Here is a 21108-nt window from a genome sequence, read left to right as displayed (position 1 = left end):
ATTTCTTTGTTTATCCAAGTTGTGACTCATAGATACTGGTATTTCTATATCACAACATGGTCCTAAGTTTAAGACCTACTAGAATAGAAGATAAACCTAGAGAATAATAAAATTCTTCTTTTATCCAAATTGTGACTCATTGACATAGCAATGTCAACATCACAATATGATCTTGAACTCATCTAGGTCTTATAGTAGAACTCTATTATTTAGCACATTATCTAAGAGATCGTCATCTCTCATAACGTCTTATATACAAGTGTTCATTATCTCAGATATGGTCACCTCTTAAATAATGAATACAAATGGTGGAACCCATAACAATCAATAGCTTGACAAATAAAATTATTTTATTAATAATTTAAAGAATACAAATGGATTACAACTCAACCATACCAAGTCTTCTCTTGAAGTGGTCTATCTTCACTCTAGATAGATGTTTGGTGAGTATGTCTGTTGTCTGATTTGCAATGCAAATGTATTCTAATTTTACAGAATTCCTATCTACCACATCTCTTACATAATGGTAAGGAATTTCAATATGCTTGGACTTGTCATGAAAACTAGATTCACCGAAAGCTTGATAGAACTCTGATTATCACAATGAATAATCATAGGATTCATGGCTTGCCCAAATAATCCCACAAGTAACTTCCCTAGCCAAACTGTTTCTCGAGAGGCCATTGTTGCTTCAATGCATTCGGCTTTTGTGGAGCTTTGAGCTACTGAAGACTGCTTCCTGCATATCCAAGATATCATTGCTGAACCTGAACTGAAACAACATCCTAAAGTACCTTTCCTATCTTTAACACTTCCACCCCAATCTAAGTCAGTGAATCCATGTAAATCTAAGCCAACCTTCTCGTATTTGAGTCCAAAATTAAGAGCGCCTTGTAAGTATCTTATAATGTGTTTAACTGCAACTAGGTGAATCTCCTTCGGCTCACACATAGATTGGCTTAAGGCATTAACATCATAGCAAATATCAAGTCTTATATTTACTAAGTACATAGGGGACCAAATCATTTGTCTGTAGAGAGTAGAATCTATGGAAGGTGATTTTGCTACTGCTTCTTTAAGTTTATGTAGATTAGTCTCCATTGGAGGAGAGATAGACTTGCAATTCCACATTCCAAATCTCTTCAAAATGTTTGATGTATACTTCCCTTGATTTAGTATGATACTGTCAAAATTCTGTCGTACTTCCAATCCTAGGAAGTACTGAAGGAGTCCCAAGTCTTTCATCTCAAATTCTCTAGCTAGATCTTTCTTGCATTGATCTATAAGATGATCATCACCTGTTATTAGTGAATCATCAACACACAGTATCAGAATTACCATATCATCTTTATCTCTTCTATAGTATAAATTTGGATTGGCTTCATTCTTGGAGAATCCTAAGCTGGTGAGATACTTATCAATTCTTTCATACTAGGCCCTTGAAGCTTGCTTAAGCCTATAGAGAGCTTTCTTGAGTCTGCAAACACAAACAATAGGATCATGAGTTTCAAATCCTTCAAGTTGCTCTAAATATACTTCTTTTGTAATCTTTCCATTTAGGAATGTTGTTCTTACATCCATCTAATGTAATTTCCATCCCTTTGATGCTGCAATTGCTAAGACTACTCTTACAGAGGTAGATCTGGCAACAGGAGCAGAGGTTTCTTCATAATCAATCGCTTCTTTCTAAGAAAATCCTCTGGCTATAAATCTAGCTTTATACTTCTCAGTGCTACTGTCAACAGCATGCTTTATTTTAAATATCCACTTGGAAGAAAAAATAGATTTTCCTTTGGGTCTTGGAACAATTTTTCAAACATCATTCTTCATAATAGATTGGTATTCTTCTGTCATAGCTTCTTTCCAAGCTATATGTTTAATAGCATCAGAAGGATTGATTGGTTCTATTTTAGATAAATCACTTATGTTTGTTGTATAACTAGAGAATCTTTTAGGTCTTTTTCTCTCTCTGACTGTTCCGGAGGGTGCAGCAAAGTCTTGTGCTTCCTCTACTGTTTTAATGGCCCAAAGTGGTCTTTTCTTTGAATTTTGAGTTTCTTCAAGATTTAGATTTTGAATTTCGTTTTCAATTTCTTCTAAGTTCTCCCTCTGAGAGTCGGACTCACTATTTCTTTTGAAACTAAGCAAAGGAGAATGTTCTTCAGAACTAAGTACTTTTATGAATGCTAGATTTTCTTCAAAAATTACATCCCTACTAAGTTCAATACTTTTCTGTCCAAGTATGAAAATCCTAAATGCCTTAGATGTTTCACTATACCCTACAAAAAACCTTTCTTTCTAGAGGGTTCTAGTCTAGTTCTCTTTTCTTTTGGAACATGGATATATACAGGACACCCAATAATCCTAAGATGACTTATATTAGGTTTGACCTTGGTAAATACTTCTTTAGGAATTTTATCTCTAAGGTAAGAATCTGGGCTTTTGTTTTGAATATAGACAGCAGTACAAGAGGCTTCTGCCCAAAGATAATATTCTAGATTTTGATCAAATATCATAACTCTAGCAGCTTCTATAATTGTTCTATTCTTTCTTTCTGCTACCCTGTTTTGTTTTGGATTGTAAGGAATGGTGTACTCCCTCTTAATTCCTGATTCTTTACAAAAACTTTTAAACAAATATGAGGTATATTCCCCTCCGTTATCAATTCTAGGAGTTTTAATTTTATGTCTTGATGAGTTCTCAATTAATGTTTTGAATTCTTTAAATCTCTTTAGGATTTCTTTTGATTCTTTGCATTTTAAGAAGTAAATCCATGTTTTCCTAGAGATATCATCTATGAACAAATTATAGTACCAAAATCCTCCAAGAGAAGGAACAGACATAGATCCACATAAATCTAAATGAATTAATTCTAAAACATTATTTTCTTTTCTAGTGCTATCATGAAATGACTTCTGGTGTTCTTACCCATTGTGCACCCTTTGCATATGCTTGAGTGGTCTTTATTGAGTTTAGGTAAACCGGTAACCATCTTCTTCATAGTTGATAAAGTTTTGAAGTTTAGATGCCCTCATTTTCTGTGCCAAATTTCATTTATGTCTTTAGATTCATGAATTAAGGCTTGAATAGGTCAACTAGATTCTGAATTCAATTCATACAAATATCCTCTTCCCTGACCAATCAACTTTGCTTTCTTGATTGAGGAGTTCTTTATGCAAGTCATTAATTTTCCGTCCACAAATGCAACGTTATGCCCATCATCTTCAAGTGTTAATGAAACTAGATTTCCTTTAATTCCTGGTACATAGAGTACACCTTTGAGAAGAAGAGAATTTCCAAATTTTAGTTTTAAGGTACAATTTCCAATTCCTTCGATGGGATGTGTTGAATTATCACCAATGTTAACTTCGCCATCGACCTTTTTTGAAATAGAGTCTAGTGTTTCTTTGTATCCTGTTATACCTCTAGAAGATCCACTATCAATTACCCATACTTTACTTGAAATTTCATTTGATAGTGATGAGTACAATACATGATTCTCAGGATCATAGGTATCTTCTTCCCTAGTAACATTTGCACGGTTTTCTTGTTTAGCATTCTCAGGACAATTAGATCTATAGTGTCCAAATTTTTCAAATTTGAAACATTTTATCTTGGATAGATCTTTCTTGGGTTTCCCATTCTTTTGATTTCCCTTTTTCTTCTTGAAATGCTTCTTCTTGCCCTTATAGGATTTTGTATTAAGAACATAAAGTTCTTCATCTTTTGTTTTCAATTTCCCTCTTTTCTTTAGTTTTCTGGATTCTTCTTGAAGACAATCGTTCTTAAGTCTATTGAAGTCAGGAAGATTATCTCTGGCACTTATTCCTTGTGCAAAAGTCTCCCATGAATTTGGTAATCCATCTATAGCCATTAGTGTTAATTTTGTGTTACTACTAATGGTTCCTATACTTGACAGTTCATCTCTAATGCCTGATGGAGCTTAAATTTTTGCAACCATTTCATGCCAAGGATTTAGATCATAGCTCTATATGTTAATTGCACATATGTTATGTACACCACAAATATTTGTTCACTTCAGCACATGGATGAGACTCCTCTCTTTAACTAGTCATAATTCTAGGTGCGGATATCTGATAAGGAAAACCGCATTTTGGTATGGGGTTCTCAGCATCATTGAATGTAATCCTATCACAACTTCAATGTTCTTCGTGACTCTCTCACATTTTTTGAAGACAGTGGTGGTCAAAGCAAATCTCAAAGGGAGTTATGTTCCCAGAAATATCAAATTTTCAACAGCCAAACCTAACAAGGATTCCAAGTTCTGTATGGGCTCTGGTAAATGTTGTTAGTTTGGCATCAGTTTTTGATGAGAGCTCTGAGTACTCTGGACATCTGGTGAACGGTTTAGATTGTGGTGAATATGTGTTTTCTCTTTGTAGCATTTTAGAGAATTTGATGCCACGGATCAAGAACAATAGGAAAATAAAAAGAAAAATGGCTGATGATGATGAAACATTTGATGGAAACCATCTTTCAGCTATCGTCAAGCACCATTCTTCATCTGATGCAAACAATGAGGATGGACTTACAGGCATGAATTTGTCATTTGTACAGTTTCTGAGGCTGCTCTATTAGCAGTGGCATCTGCAATTGTTTCTAACTACAATTAAAATGGAGAGTTTGCCTATGCATGTAGCACAACATAATAACATATGGAGTCAAGATGGCATGAAGAAGAAGTTGGAACTACAAGATGTTGCTCAGCTATATTCCTACCTTATTGCATTGTTTTCTGCTTTCAATTCATCTGGCGGACCTTTGCCCATCCTTAATTTATTGGCCTTTACTCAAGGATTTTTGTCACAACTTTGGAAATGGCTGCAACAGTTTCTAACTCTCAAGAAAGAAAGTCATTCAAAAGTTCACAAGCATGCACAAGCCAGTGCGAATTCTGGTTGTGATCAGTTTCAGGGTGCACAAGACAAAAGGAAGATGTCTAAGATGATCAGGGTCTAAATCTAAAGCAATTGTATACCCATGGCAATAGAATACCAATGTTAAGATTTTTTAAAGCATTCACAAGGTGGAAATGTTTAAATACTAATGATATTGTGCAAGGAAAAACAAAGTCGATATCATTTAGGTTAATGAAATAGAGCAATGGCAATATCGATTTGAAGTGTGTCTTCCACCAAATACATCGTTCGTACAGCTTTCCAAGCGAGGATTTTGAATCTAACGTTATTGTTGTTTCTTGCAAGTGTGAAGGGTGTTGTCTATGCAGATGAGGGCATGAATGCGTGCATGGAGGGAGTCCTAGAGTGGTTCCCGTAAACAGCAGGTCTATGATATGATGCTAAAAAGATGCAACACAATCTCGAAAGCTCACAGTAAACTAGCAGCATGGTATTCGCAAAAGAAATCGGGAGGACGAAAGGAGAGTGCATACCCGCGGGATATTTTCTTGAATATGTAGTAGATGGATGATATAGTTCAACGTCTAAAGCATATGAGGAAAACATTGAATTCGAAGAAGAGATATACAGGTGTAATCATCACTTATATGATATATCGTATGCCCTTTTTATCATACATGTAAAATTATATTAAGGATGTTTTATATCCTTAATTCTTTTACATTATAGGGTAGTTATAGGGATTAGGTGCCCGAGTGGTTGTATCCTTTCACTCGCACCTTTTCATAGTTTTTCATAGTCTATAAATATATGATCAATTCATACAAAAGACTTATGAGAAGATACAATATACATAATTAGTTTCATATTTTAAATTTTTATAATGCACCCATGATGTATTATTATTCAATTGGAAATGGAATGAATTTTTGAACCAAGCTCCTGGATTTTGGATTGCGAGCAAATTTTTATACGGTCCAGATACATTCACGATAAATTGATCATCCGTAAGGAGTGTCTTTGTTGTGATTTATATCTGGCATTATTATTTATTTTATATTTTGGAGTTTTAAACTATTATTAGGTTGTGTCTTCTGTAAATGTTTTTTATTTATTTTCTACAAATATTTTAATATTCGGATAAGTGGATTGGGTCGTTATTGTATTTTAAATTTGACAAACATAAATATTGTATAATATTTAATTATTTTCGTATTTATGTCTAATTTCTCTCCACAGGAGTTAAAGTGCATTTTAGACTGATTTAAATTGTATTTATATAATTGATCCGTCGCATCTGAATTATTAAAATTGTTTATAGTTAAATATATTAAACTTTATAAAGTTGTACATCTCAACTTATAATGTTGACTCTGATTGCCCATTTAATTTAGGCACTGGTCTTTTACTCCTGATCCATAATCCATATGCTGGCAAATGTTTCATTTCTTTCCATTGAAGAAATAATATATTCATCTATTGCATTAATCTATATTTATTTTTTATCTAAACATTATTTCAATCATTTACTTTTGTTCTTAGTTCATAAATCGCAAGTTTGAAGTTTTCAATAATTCTTGCCATTTTGAAAGCCTTCATAACATTCGCATTCTAATTAATCTGCTTTAAGCGTCTTGGATATAAGTGTTTCGTCCAGGATTATGTACACCCACCTCGGTCTTGCAGAGCTGGAAGGGCATGAGATTTAGATCACATTGATCAATCCTGTCAAGTTGGCCTCAACTGGTTGGATATCCCAACATCGAGCAAGCAAGGCTCGTAGGATTCCAATCTGCAGTTTTGAGAACCAACAATGCCAACAACCCTTAGGAAGTAAGAACTCATTGATTCTCCTTTCTTTATTTGAATGTGATTTAGTTGCATTTTTAGTGCGAGAACCCCAGTTGCATTGTTGACCTCATATGCATTTTGTAATGCATTCATCATATCAAATGTAGTTTGATGTTTTGTAAGCATGGGTACGATATCATTTTTTACTCCATCTAATATGATTTGAATGGCTTTTCTATTTCCTTTGCTCCAGATAGATTTATGAGGCTCAACTAGAGGTTGTTTAGATGCTCTATCAACAAATTGTTTTACATCATTCTCTTCAAGAATCATCATGATTCTAAATTTCCAGGCATCAAAGTGTTCTTTCCATCAAATGTCTCCTCGAGTCTGATTGTGTATGCCATTGAAGATAGGAGATAGTTGTTAGATATATATAAAGTCTGATTACTGAATTTTGTAGAGGCTAGATTCGACTACCAGAGCTCTGATACCATGTAACGTTTTTGCAAATTCTTTGGACTAAATATGGACTAGAATTTACCTTTTTTATCTCCTTATAGCTTGTTGTGAATAACTTCAGATTATAGCCTTTAATTGGATTAGAGATGTAATTCAGAATTTTGTCTTTTACTTCTGCAATTCGTATGAGGGCAGTAATGACTAAGGGGCAGACTCGTATTTGATCTTATGTGTCCTTAGACTTCATGCTTACTCTCTATAAGTATAGGAGTCAAGGGACATGTCCTTTCGTCTCTTCCAAAAACCATTTGCCTAACCTCTAGAAGTCGGCGACTTTCTAAGGATAATTAAATATTAATTACAAACATAAACAATGTTGTTAGATTAGTATTTAAACCAAACTCCTAAGGATAGATGTCAATCTTGCAAAGGTAATAATGCAAAGACTTAATCCCTTACTTATCATGCTATATCAGATCTGATCGATCTATTATCAGATCAGTATGATTAATAAGTTACAGATTTAACAATCTTTTCATTAAAACTTTAACAAGCTACTTCACTTGCAAAGACAAATAATGTGCATATGTTGATGGTTAGTAGCATGAGAAGATGCAAATCATGTAGCTGATTCCATTCATCTTAAAGTTGTTTATTTTGGATTTCATCTAAATGCTTCAAATTTTGTGAAACTATGAATCAGGATCATTTTATTTTTATGATTGGTTCCTCTCCCCTCTGACAATAAACAAGTACAATAAATATGAATATTCAGATTAAGTTTGTGAAGTATGGGAAATTTTGCAACGAAGAAGTTGAGAGCAGCTAGTAACAAGATTGCTAGAATATTGAGAAGTCAAGCCATATATGGTGTGCATTTGTTGTTTCAAATTTGAAGATGTCTACTGTGTTGGCGTATTCTACACAATAGTTGATATAATGAAGTTCCAACTTTTCATCAAGTTTAATGGTGTGTTTCCTAATAACTAGTTATGTGTGGTAATTTATGCAAAATCAATTAAGGGGAAAGAGATCTTTGAAAATGAAAACTTGCTTCCATGTTGCTCCTGTGCACTCTTGTCCTGTTTTTTCATTGTTCACTTTTATGCTGACCACACAATCAGAAATCCAAACATGTAGCATACTAGTTTGCCTCAAGGAAAGATTGCATGAATACTTTCCTTAACCATCTCTTATGAATCAGCCACCCTGAAATGTTTGTGTAAACACCATATGGAGATGATTAAAATGGTACCGAATCATCATTGTATCATATAACAAGCTTATTGAAATGCTAAGAGAGATAACTCTCTTGAGAAGATATAAAGAATACACAAACAGATTAGAAAATTTGAGAAAACCCATTTCCAACTTATGTAAATCGACAAATATCAGAGCCTTTATTCTTGGATCCTGTGCTTCCAAATTTCCTTTATTTCATCTTCTAAAAAGGAATAAAGTCAAATAGTCATAAAAAAGCATTAAGATTAGAGAGGAAGAGAACAGACATTTTTAAGAAGGGTGGCAAACAGCCAAAACAAGAGCAACAGTTTATAAAGAAGCTAATGAGATGTGTAAAAATATCTGTTAGAGTAGCTTCAAATACCTGTATTGGAATTTTGAACATCTGACGAGGTATAAGCTCCTTGAGCTTTTGAGTTAATGCTCTTCCTATACTGTAGGCCTGTATAGATTTAAAAGAAAATACAAATCTGTCAACTTCAGTTTGTATTAGCAAATATAATAGTGATTCAACTATCCTTATATTAGTTTACTCTCATTCTAATTAACTAATAATAGAATTAAGTGGATAAAATTGAAGACCAATAAACCCATATCAGCAAAAAAGAATCAAATGGATGAACATTACAAGATGATAATAATTAAAGTGCTAAATAATACACAATGTTATTACTTAATCAAAAAAAGCATCAATCCAAAGTTTAACAAACTTACTCATTTCACTTTAATTAATGGAATTAAAAACACAGGATCAACAATGTCAATTCAGTTTCTACTACATAGGCTTAATATAATTTATATTCATTCCCTTTCACAAAAAACACAATATATCAACATCACAGTTTGAATGACAGTTTCTACAACATAAGCCTACACTCAATTCCCATAAAAAATTCATATGCTCAAGGTATAAAACGTGTCCCATGAAGATGTGTTCCCAAAATAAAACTTGGTATTTCCAACACAAGCACATGATTTACGATGTAGTAATTTGGGGTAAACATCCCCATTCTGCCGCCACCAGCAAGTCTTTCAGGATGTTTCCAGTATTCTAATGCAAAGGGCACTGCAAGAAGTGTGGTAAACCCCTCAGACCAAATCTACACACAAAGAGATCAACTTGGATCACTTCCTTTGCATTCCACAACTCTTCACAAGTCCAACTTCTTTCCCGAGGACTTAATTGGTTCCTCAAGGTTCCATAGGGTTTGTATTTCCATTCCCCAAAGTGAGCGATTCTAGGCTTTAGGGCCCTTTTCTCTAAATAGGAATATATAGGGAATTGAGTCTCAAACTTCAACTACAACTTCACAACCACCTTGAATGTTCTCAAGGGGTTAATTTGACAGGAATCCCTCATTGGTTGGACCAAGAAAGTCTCAACTCTTCATTCCCTCTATATGTCCTAGTGGACAGACCTAAAACAACTAGGCATCCTAAGTCAGTTTTCAGATCATAACTCCAAATTCTTGAATACAACCTTAGGAAAAAATAGGTTTTTCAAACACCCTTTTAAGAGTTCTATAAGATTCCATAATTTTAGATTTTAGCTCAAATTCTATACCACCTAACCCCAAATGTGCTAATTTAAGCCAAATAGGGCTGATTTCTTGCATTTGTGCTCCAACTATACAATAATGGATTCATCCTTGGAATCTAATGCATGGATTATCCCCTAATCCCTCTATCGACTCCAAAACAATAAAAAATTTGGATCCCACACTCAGTTTATGCTTTTGCCAAAACCTTTTCTATTGGTTTTCACCTAAGCACATCGAGATGCAGGGCTTAGGGCATCAAACTAAAAATAGCAAACCACAAATTCGGGTGCCTAACTTTTGGGGATTTATTGTACATTGTGTTTACTTCCTTTCTACATGAGACCGTGAAATTCCAACTATGGAAACTAAAGTAATTGTCATTTTTTTGAGAAAACCCTATGACGGTGAGGGTTTGGTGGTCGTTGATACAAAAACTAATGCTTTTCCTTTATTACGCAACTTTGAAACTTCAAATCAAAAAAAAATTGAAGCTAATTCATCACCTCATCTTTCTATGATCATTGATCTATGCAAGCTATCTTCCATGCTTCCTCATGTCAACTTCATCCATCCAAACAACCTCTTCTCCAGGGTAGCCTTCCCACTTGACCGGATACTTCTTATAGACATCCTTCCTTGCCTTTTTGATGACTTTGGTATCCAAATTTGTTCAGGCTTCCTTGCTTCATGGTGAGGAATCTCTGCTGCAGCTTCTTCTCGAATAAGTAATTTCTATGATAACATTGCGCAGCAGCTCTGGAAACATCCAATTCATATATTTCTATATAACTTTGTGCCTCCCATTGAGAGAAAGTAGAAGGCCATTCATATTGGAGGGAGTACTCAGCCTATTTAATTCAAGAGGAGCAGAAATGTAATCAATATAAAGTTTGTGTAACCTCTAGCTTGATGGCTTCACAAATAATCCACAAATTCATTACCTCTTTCGTAAACTGTTGTGCTTTATATTTTGAGATTTCTCTAATAATTGCCTAAGATAAGCAGAGCTGTAGACTTTAGTGTCTTCCATAACTGCCTCTGCAAGAAATGACATACTTGAAGCTCTTAAAGAGTTTGATCATACTTGTCATCAGGTGTTGCTCATCACCACACAAAATGAACTGCCCTTTATTGTCGTTGTGGTTGGTCAACACATCTTTTCAATGCACAGCATGTTAAAAAATAAGTAATTAGTGATAAAATTGACAGGGCAAAAGCAAGATGCTTATAAGTTACTATATCCATGAATGAATCACAAATTATTTGGGTAGCTGCAGACACATCATAACGACAGAGTCTAAGCACTTTGAGTCCTAAAGTTGTGGCATTTGATTCCTTTGTAGTACTTTTGCAGCCTGATCCCATCCTCACACTTGCATCCCAACATCTGCATCCATTTAATACATGATTCTAGCACTTGGTAATTTTAGTTTTAACAAACCAAATCTAAATTTTTAAGAGAGGATTTTAACACACTTTCTAAATTTTAACAGTCCAAATGTTAATGCTTGTAAGAGGGAATAGGATTTTAACAATCCCGTAAACGAAATCAAGAGCTGCTTCTATTTTAGCTTGAAAATATCAATCTATTCCGAGACATTGCAATGCATCAACCATTTGAAGGCGCTGGATTAGATCGCCATCTCCAAACCAACTCTGCATTTCTTTTAACAAAATTGACTCTCTATTTGCATATCAGAACCTGCATTCACACTTCCTTTATAGGGTGTTAGATCAGAAATGTCGAAAATAGGGGATATGGCAAGGTTAGGAGGGAGTTCAAAACCTCATAAGCATTCAACCCATGTTTATTTAGATTTTGCAAGGACCTACTTTCTTCATCATCAGTTTGGTATGTTTTCCCTTGGGCAGTCTTTATTTCCTCAGATAAGCCCAAACTAAGTCTCCAACCTGCAACTGCAAGTCTCTCCTCGTTGTGTCTGATATTTCCTTATACCTTTCAGTGGTCCTTTGTAAAGTTTCTCTCACTTGTTCATGAATCTCTTTTATACTTTCTGCCACTTGTTCTCCATGCGCACTGATTGGTTTATCTTGAGGAAGGTCTCTCAATTCCAACATTCCCCTGGAATTTTGACCATATACAATCTGAAAGGGGCTTTTACCTGTACTCCTATTTGCTATATCATACTGCTTTGTTAGACATCTTAACAGATTTCCCAAGGATCTGTTTGGCACCTCAGTTTTCCCATCTGTTTGAGGATAGTAGGCAGACCTGAAGCTTAAATTTTTTCCCAACATGGGCAATCCATGGATTCTTACAATTTCCTTGATAAACAGATTGGCAATATAAGTTGAATTATTTGTGCTTTTACATGGTAGAAAATGTGTCATCATGCTAAATCTATCTACCACTACAAAGGTGCTATCAAAACCTTTCTGAGTCATGTTGTCCTATATTTTTGTCACCACAAAATGCAGGTAACAGTACAAAACTTTTTCAAACTAGTTTTGCATCTCTCTAAGTTGAATTTGATATTCAATTGCTTATTGTTGATCGATCAATCATTTTTGATTCGTATATCAAATTGTTTTACTAAAGGTTTTCGTCAAGTCTTTTTCGTTTTTCTTTTTGTCAAGCCTATGCTTGATTTTTAAGGCCTTCACCATCCTTTTCTTTGCTATTGAGTTTTTGTTTGTTAGTTTTTAGTCCTTTGGTTTTGCTCAAGTCATGGCTTTCGGTTTCCCCTTTGATTTGATCTAGCCTAAAGCTCAATCGGAGTTGTCAGTCAAGAAATATGATTGTTTTAGTGCCCAAAAAGTGGACCTTAACTTTTTGATGCAACAACACAAATTAAAAATATCATGTTATATTTTTAATTTGACAGTCGTTTTTTTTTTAAATATAACTTAAATTCACTTTATGTTATATTTTTAAGTTACTTTATCATTTAAATTTTCACTTAAAGTAACTATAGTGCACTTTATGTTATAGTTTTAAGTTGAGTTACTTTTTGATTTTTCACTTAAAGTGTCTATATTAACTATATAGTTCAGTTTAATTTTTGATATTTAAATCAAATGCTCTTTTAAATGTTACTTTTAAAATGATATTTATATGTTATATTTTTAATATGATATGTAAATATGGTTTATGTCCCATTTAAGTAACATTTTAATGAATTAAAATTAAAATGTGCTCATTAAATCACTTTAAGTTATCAAAAGTGGACATTTTATATGCCATTACATGCAAAATCCATCAAAAGTGGACATTTTACATGTCATTGCATATAAAGTTCAACTTAGAAGCACAAGGTCATCAAAAATGGACCTTTTTGGTGCCATTGCATCTAAAATGTGAACTTTCACTTAACATGTGCAATGACACCAAAAAGGTGAGATTTATTACTTAAATGTGTTGTTGCATCCAAAACATTAGCTTTCACTTAAAATATGCAATCCATCCCAAAAGGTGTGATTTGCATTATGTAGAATTTTAAAAACATGCATCCCATCCCAAAAGGTGCGATTTTCACCTTATGCATGTTTTAAAACATGCATTGCCTCCTAAAAGATGCGTTTTGCATGAAAGTTCATGTTCTTGCTCTTGAGAAACCCATTTTTGAAGAAAACACATGCAGAGAGCCTCCAAGAACTTGTTTCTGAAGATTGTGGATGATTTCCTTCATTTTTTTTTTTTTATGAAATGTTCTCCAATAGAGTCGTTTTTGCCTATCCATGAGTTTTCAAGCAATGAAAATGGATTTATTTTGCTAAAAAACGTTATTTCAAACTACTTCCAAGGGCATGTTTTTGGGAAAATCTTCAAAAAACTCCATTTTTGTCTCACATTTTGGCCCAAAGAGGAATGGATTTGGCATTTCGTGGTGTTCTAATTGCATTGTGATACACATTTTCAACTTTGGAAGCCAAAACATTTTGATGTCTCACCTAGAGAAACACGTTTTTTACCAAAAACATCCCAATAGCATTGCATATCAAAACCGTTGGGAAATAGAGCCATATTAGGGCATGTTTTTGGCATTTGTCTTTGAAAATGCCTCTTTTGATGCCTTCTCTAGTTCAAAATTACAAAGTTTGAAAGAGTCCAAGTGTTTTTGAAGAAATTTTCAACTTTGGAGCTTCTCTTTCCATCATTTTGCACTAAATCCTCATGTGAGTGGACATATTCTTTCTTGCTATTTAATTTGTGCTTATCTCACTGATTTTATGCATTATTTTTCTTGATGATTGCCACTTGTTGAAATTGATGACATGGAAAGTGCATTTTTCCTTTAAAAATGATGAAATTGTTCATTTTCATGGTTTTGGTTTTTCCCCAAACTCCAAATTCGAAATTTCTTGTTGAAGTGCTTTGCTTGTTGACATGTTTTAAGTCATTTGCCAAGGGTACATTTTTCTTTTGAAGTTTTTGTGTTTTGTGTGTTTGCTTTCCGGTTTTCTCCACTTTGGAGAAGTTACAAGTTCTTTCTGAACTTGTTCTTGTTTCATTTCATGTAAAAGCATCATCACTTTCCATTTCCATCTTCCATGTCACAACACTTCGCATCTCATTGGACAAATGCGATTACATGTTTTCCATCTCATTCACCATCCACACATGCATGTAATCTAATTTTCCACTTCCATTTTCACTCATCTCACTTTTAGTATCTACTCACATGACAGGATTACATGAAAAAGCTTTACATGTAATTGCATCTCTAAAACCCTTTTTTGATTAAAAGATACTTTTAAAAGTTCAAAAATGTCATATGCATGTTTTCCCATGTACTTTGACTTAACTTTTCCTCAAAGGCGTCTATAAAGTTCACTTCGCCTCAAGGCACATTGCATTTGTTCCTTCCATATGCACTGACACCTCCATGAGCAAATACATGTCATTTCATTTCCTTTGTCATTATACATTTCATCTCATCCTTCATATGCACTTACATGTAAGCTCATTCTCCCTCCGCATTCGCATGTCATCTCATTTTGCATATACATGTAATCCACTTTCTATGCAATGACATCTTGAAAGCCCAAGTCAATTTTTAAAGTCAAAAGTTTTCATTTGCATGCATTCCTATGCACCAAGCACTAAAGGTGTTGATGGAAAGTTATTCCGAGTTTACATTCGGACATCATCAAGAAGGTTTTCAAAGTGTTAGGGAATCTGGAATGTGCCAATCTACAAAGGAGAACTCATGACAACTTGCATGAGAAAAGCTTGATCACATCAAGATTTTAAATGACAGTGGACAATTCATCAAAGAGAGTCAAAGGTTATCAAAAGATGCAAGACCATGGTTATCAAGGTGAATGGAGTGACACAAAATACAGGAACCCACGATCTCGTGATCATTCGGGATAGCATCGCCAAGTACAAGGCTTTTCATGACAATCCCTAGAATTGTTTCAATTCTCTTCCATCTTTCTTCTTCTTCTTCTTGTTTCATGTTTGTAATTGAAGAGGATGTATTACATGAAAATGTGTAATTACATGTAATGCGAGTTGCACATGCAGTTGCATGTAACCCAATAATTTCTCTCTTACTTAGACCAGGTCAAAGTTGGTTGAGTTACTCCCACTTTTTCCTCCACTTTTTTCTCAACTCCTTTGCCTATATAAAGGAGTGCCCTCTCATTGTAAAAATCATCTTTTTGTTGTATGCAAGAAAGCTCAACCACATTTGTGTGAGCATAACCTTGATTGTGTAATACGAATTTGGGATAAAAGTGAATAAAAATAAGCAATTGGATTCAAAACTTTGACTGGAAGCAATTTTGATAGAGCAAATTAGAAGCTTTCACTGTAATTTCTCTTTATTGTCTTTGATTCATGTTTATTATTATGTGTTCAATAATAGAGCATAGTGATTTAAGAAGCAATTGGAGTTGAAGCTTTGATTGGGAGCAGTTGTGGCAATACATAGACTAGGAGCTTTGACTGTAGCTTGTATTACCATCTCAAATTCACAAAAAATAGTTAGAATTCCCTACTTCTAGAAGTCTTTGTGCCCCAATAGTAGAGTTAATTCTTATAGAATAGGTTAAAACAGGACTTAGAGCCAAATTGGTACGCTTTCAGCTAGCCTTTGAGTTATTGTTATTTTATCGGTATCATCGTTTACAACTTTAGATAGAAGTGTAGTTTGAGGTTTCATCTTGCCCATTACTCGCTCTACGGGTAAGTGGATTCTTTTCTGAAGGATAACAAGAAAGAATATTGGTAACGCCCCTTACAAAATCTTTCAACTTCTTGCTTACCTTGATTTGATCCAAGGAACACTGAGAAGGGGGAGTCTTCCCTTCAAGGTAGGAGAGACTCTGCCTCACACGCTGTAGCTAGTCATCCTATTTTGCGACTGGATTCTACCCAAAACTATTGGTTGCAAAATATCGACCCAACAAATCCTAGGCAAATCCATGACAAAAACCATGCTACAACTCTCCCATGGTTTAGTTGGAATAGGCAGGGGTTGATACAATCCAGCATTTGTTGAGGTTCCTTTGGCTTTTTGACAAATGGTGCTAGTCTCCACAAATCCTCTAACATCTCGTAGCATCCTGGGCGAAAAGTAATACCTTCTCACTTGTTCTAGGATCTTGTCCAACCCAAAGTGTCCTCCAATACTATCACAATGTTTTTCCCTGATAATATTCTCTCATTGAGTACCTAGGTATACATAATTGATGTCCTTTGAACAGTGGGCTATCATTTATCAAATAATCAAAATATTGTACATGACAAGCCTCTAAAAATTCAGAAAAAAACCATGTATGTCTCTTGAAAATCTTCATCCTACAACAAACATTTCAAGGATTCAATGCCTACACTCTACAATCTGACTTCTTCCACAATCAAGGTTCTTTTGGTCAGGGCATCAACAACCCTTTTGGTGACTCCTTTCTTGTGTTTTATGGTGAATGCCTAGGCCTAAATAAACTCTACCCATTTCATGTGCTTGTGGCCCAATTTTTTCTAGCTATTCAGAAAGCTTAAGGCTTGATTGTCAGTGAATACAAAAAATTCTTTAGGTAGGAGGTAATGTCTACACTTTTTTAATGCTTGTACCAAGGCATACATTTTTAGATCATAAGAGGAATATCTCCTCTTGGCCTGCTTAAATTTTTCACTAAAAATAGCAATGGGTCTTCGCTCCTGACTCAAAACTGCGCCTATGGCTACATTTGATGCATCACATTCAATAGTGAAAACCTTTGAGAGATCAAGAAAGACCAATATAGGTTGTTTTGATACCTTTTGTTTCAATATTTGAAAAGCTTCTTCAGCCTTCTCTATCCACTTTAATATGGCATCCACCTTGTCTAGATCCATCCTTAAGTTTCCCCTTGAAATTACAAAACTCAAGTATACTAATTCTTCCTACAAAAAGACACACTTCTCCAAATTTATTAGCAACTACTCATCAGATAACCTTTTCAAAACCATTTCCAAATGTATAAGGTGTTCATCCCTAGTTTTACTAAAACTAAGGATATCATCCAGGTAAACAATTAGAAATTTGTTAAGATATGGTTTAAGCACTTCATTCATGAGTCTCATGAATCTACTTAGTGCATTTGTCAAGTCAAAAGGCATGACCCTCCATTCATAAAGGCCTTTATTTGTTTTGAATGTGGTCTTCCCTTCATCTCCAACCCTTATTTTGATCTGGTGGTATCCACTCTTTAAATCCACATTGGAGTAGTATCTTGCACCTCCCAAACCATCCAATAGGTCTTCAATCCTAGGCATAGGAAACTTATACCTAATGGCGATCTTATTAATTGCTCCTGAGTCTATACACAACCTCCAAGTTCCTTCTTAGAGGCTAATAGGGTAGATACTACACATGAGCTCAAACTCTTTGTTATCAATCCTTTATCCAAAAGTTCTTCGATCTGTCTAGCCATTTCTTCATTTTGTTGAGTTAATTTATAAGCAACTTTGTTAGGCAGGGTGGCACCAGGGATTAGGTCAATGTTGTGACTAATCTCTCCAATAGGGGTAGGGAGCTTGGTAAATCCTTAGCCACTATGTGCTTGTACTTCTCGAATAGATCTCTCACCTCCTTTGGTCCCACTTCCGTTCTTGGTTCTGCCTTAACCTTCTCTCTTTTCTTTTGCTCCTGCTTAGGCAAAATCACAAGAGCATAGCTGGGTGTGTCCTCTTTCAGGACCTCAAGGAATTCCTTTCCTCCCATAAACATAAACTTTAACTCTTTCTAATCCTCAAGGCTATCAGGCAAGGGCAGGAGTGTAAGCCTTTCTCTTTCTCCTTTATGCATTATTGAATATGTATTTTCCTTCCCATCATGGTGTGCTTCCAAATCATACTCCCACAGCCTCCCCAGAAGCAAATGGAAAGCATTCATTGGCACAATATCACAGAGCACCTTGTCTTTGTAAGGGCCTATTTGAAACTCCACCCATGTTGCTCTCCTATAAGTAGAGTGGGGCACCCTCCACAATTTCAAATTCTCTACTACTACAATAGAAATTAAATTTTTTGTAGACCTAGAGTCAATAACAAGTTTGCAAACCTTACCTCCTATTTTGCAATGATTCCTGAACCAACTCTTCTTTTGTGGGGCTACGGTGGGCATGGAGTCTTGAGCAATTTCCTTATCATGCGTGCCTCTCCTTGTTCTGGTGGAGCAAATGTTCCAAGTGAATGGACACTTTGGCAATCATCCTCTTTGACCAAATTGGATCTTCTCTCCCTCTAGAAACTTGCATTGTTTTTCCCAAGACATTTGGATGCCTTGTGCCCTGGTTGATGACATCTGAAGCATTTGTAAGGTTTTGCATAAGTTCCTCCAAATCTTCCCCTTGAGTTTGACATTCTCCCTGTAAAGGATCATCTATAACTACTCTCCTTGAGCATTATCTTGACTTGATTCTTGAAAGTTTTTAGGACATTATCCTCTACCACTTTGCATCCCTTTGCTCTTGTTCTGACCTTTTCCGCTACCTCCTTGATCTTGGTTTAGGGTTTAGGGTTTACAAGCACAAACAAATTACAAATTGTCGTCTCTTCAATCCTCTGCAATGGTTTGGACTGCTCCAACCTCCTCCTTGTTTTTGGATCACTGCACTTTCCAACTTCTCTTCACTCTGGTAACCTACTGGTAGCCTCTCCATGGGGACCTCTGAGTTTCACCGACTCTATTTCAGTCCTAGCTTCTACTGTTATTCTTGCGTCATCCTTAACTTACCAGAGCCTTTACGAGAGACTGATAAAAAATGGAGGCTAAGAACCAATGTTTGAAGAATACTGTCCAAACATTATCAGAGACCATGGCTACCATGGAAGTTCGGGTAGACTCCAACCCATCAACCCTCTGTAATTTCTCAGCCACTCTCCTTTCTAAAACAATAGACATCAACACCTACTTTGAAATGGTAATAGAGCAGCTGGGGGATCTTGACAGTTTTGCAGAACAGTTGAATGAACTCATGGTCAAGCACACTTCTCTTGTGTCTGAGACCAAGCAAAAAGCGAAATCTTGAGCATCTATTTGCACCAATCTCGAATTCACTCTTGATGGGTAGATTCCAACCCATCAACCCTCTGTAATTTCTCAACCACTCTCATTTCCAAAAACAACCGACATCAAAACCCACTTTGAAATGGTAATTGAGTAGCTAGGGGGTCTTGACACTTTCGGAGAATAGCTGAATCAACTCATGGTTAAGTATAATTTTCTTGTGTCTGAGACTGAGCAGAAAGCCAAATCTTGGGCATCTATTTGCACCAATCCCGAATTCACTCCTCTTGTGGGTGTGGAAAAGATCGTTCAAGAGAAGATTACCGAGGAGCATTGGAGACGTGCCCATGAGCTTAACCTCAGGGTTCGGGGCCTCCCTAGTTCCATCACTAATCCTATGACTATTGGGCAATCCTTTCTTCTAGATCAGCTAGGCATCTTACATATCACTTTAAACAGGTGTTGGGTGGGACCGGATGGTACCCTTTTTCTACAATTCCTCTCACTTTCTAATAGTTTAAGGGCTCTTATATCGAAGAGGAAGCTATTCCTTCTTCCTTTGAAATCATTTTGGATGAGGACCTTACTATAGCACAAATTGCTAAGATGAGATGCTCTAGGGGTTTGGTTGTTGAGGCAAGACCAAGTTGGGAAGTAGGCAAAGATCCCAAACCTCAGAGCTAGTATTCAAGATGCCCCTCCTAGCGGGTGGGAACAAAGACCAACTCCTCTAGCCAAATGACAGTCTTGCCAGCATTAGCATGGAAGAGAACCTTCCTTTGGTTCTCTTCATGTCAACTGTTGCAATGGTAATGGTACTCTTTGGTCATTACCTTGTCTGTTTTCGAATGCAGTTGGTACTATGGATATTTTGGTTGTCATGGAGACTCATGAGAGCCTGGTCCCCCCTCTTTAATGTCCCTCCAAGAGGATTATTCTTATGGAGTTAAATAAGACATATATTAATTATTAGTTTCAATTTTCAATTTACAAAGTAATATAAATTAATTAATATATGAGAAAAAAAATTAAGTGTTGATTAACATAATAATTATTTAATTATGGAATCAATTTGGACGTTCACCAGAATTTTACCAAATTATGTAAATTTCAATTGAGACTGTGCAGAATGGAAAGGCAAGCTGGATAAATTGAATATTTTAATGAAGTTGGTCAATGATCAAAGATATAGACAAACTCCTTTCATCAAACTACGCGTACCTGACCTAGTAGAGGTATCAGAAGGAAAATTGTGAGGATTGTTTGCTAAACCTGGCGAAGTTTTATTTATGAACATTTCTCTTGTCAGGGTGGTCAAGGAATTGTTTACAGTGCATCACAAAGGCTATCAGGTTGGACTAGAACTGATATGTATGAATGAGTTTTCCTTAAGGTGAATAACATAAGTCTTTCAATAAGAGTAAAGCAGAGATATACGAGTGCCATCCATCGGTGATCACAAAAGATAATTCTGTCATCCTGAATAGCATCCTCCATGGAGATTGAAATAGTTTCTATATTCATTGTTTACTACCGTCCCAAACAATATATACCATGGAGTTGGAATAGCATATTAATCACCATATGGGAGCGGAGTTGATAAATAAGTGGAAAAAGGAAAGGAAAGGAAAGGTGGTTTTATAGTCCACGACACTATGCCATAGTTTTTGGGTTTACATATGGTGACAGTGCTATGGGACTACCTCGTACTCTTTTTCGAGAGGCGCTTGG

At 35.4% G+C, this 21108-nt stretch overlaps 1 protein-coding gene across 2 annotated transcripts in view; it reads right to left on the bottom strand.

Annotated features, from left to right (window-relative positions):
- LOC149532320 (Small GTP-binding protein) overlaps positions 1–21108 on the bottom strand; it is a 317802-nt gene that overhangs the window by 21872 nt on the left and 274822 nt on the right. For both annotated transcript variants that reach the window (XM_089807649.1, XM_089807650.1), the window contains exon 19: positions 8740–8817. In XM_089807649.1, coding sequence (XP_089663775.1) covers positions 8740–8817 — 78 coding nt within the window. The remainder of the gene's footprint in view (positions 1–8739; positions 8818–21108) is intronic.

This window comes from Cupressus sempervirens, chromosome 10, assembly GCF_028749045.1.
Source record: "Cupressus sempervirens isolate cs-2001-9-10 chromosome 10, ASM2874904v1, whole genome shotgun sequence".
NCBI classification, from domain to species: Eukaryota; Viridiplantae; Streptophyta; class Pinopsida; order Cupressales; family Cupressaceae; genus Cupressus; species Cupressus sempervirens.
The sequence above is the reverse complement of the archived record's forward strand: the minus strand, read 5'-3'. Positions and strand labels throughout refer to the sequence as shown.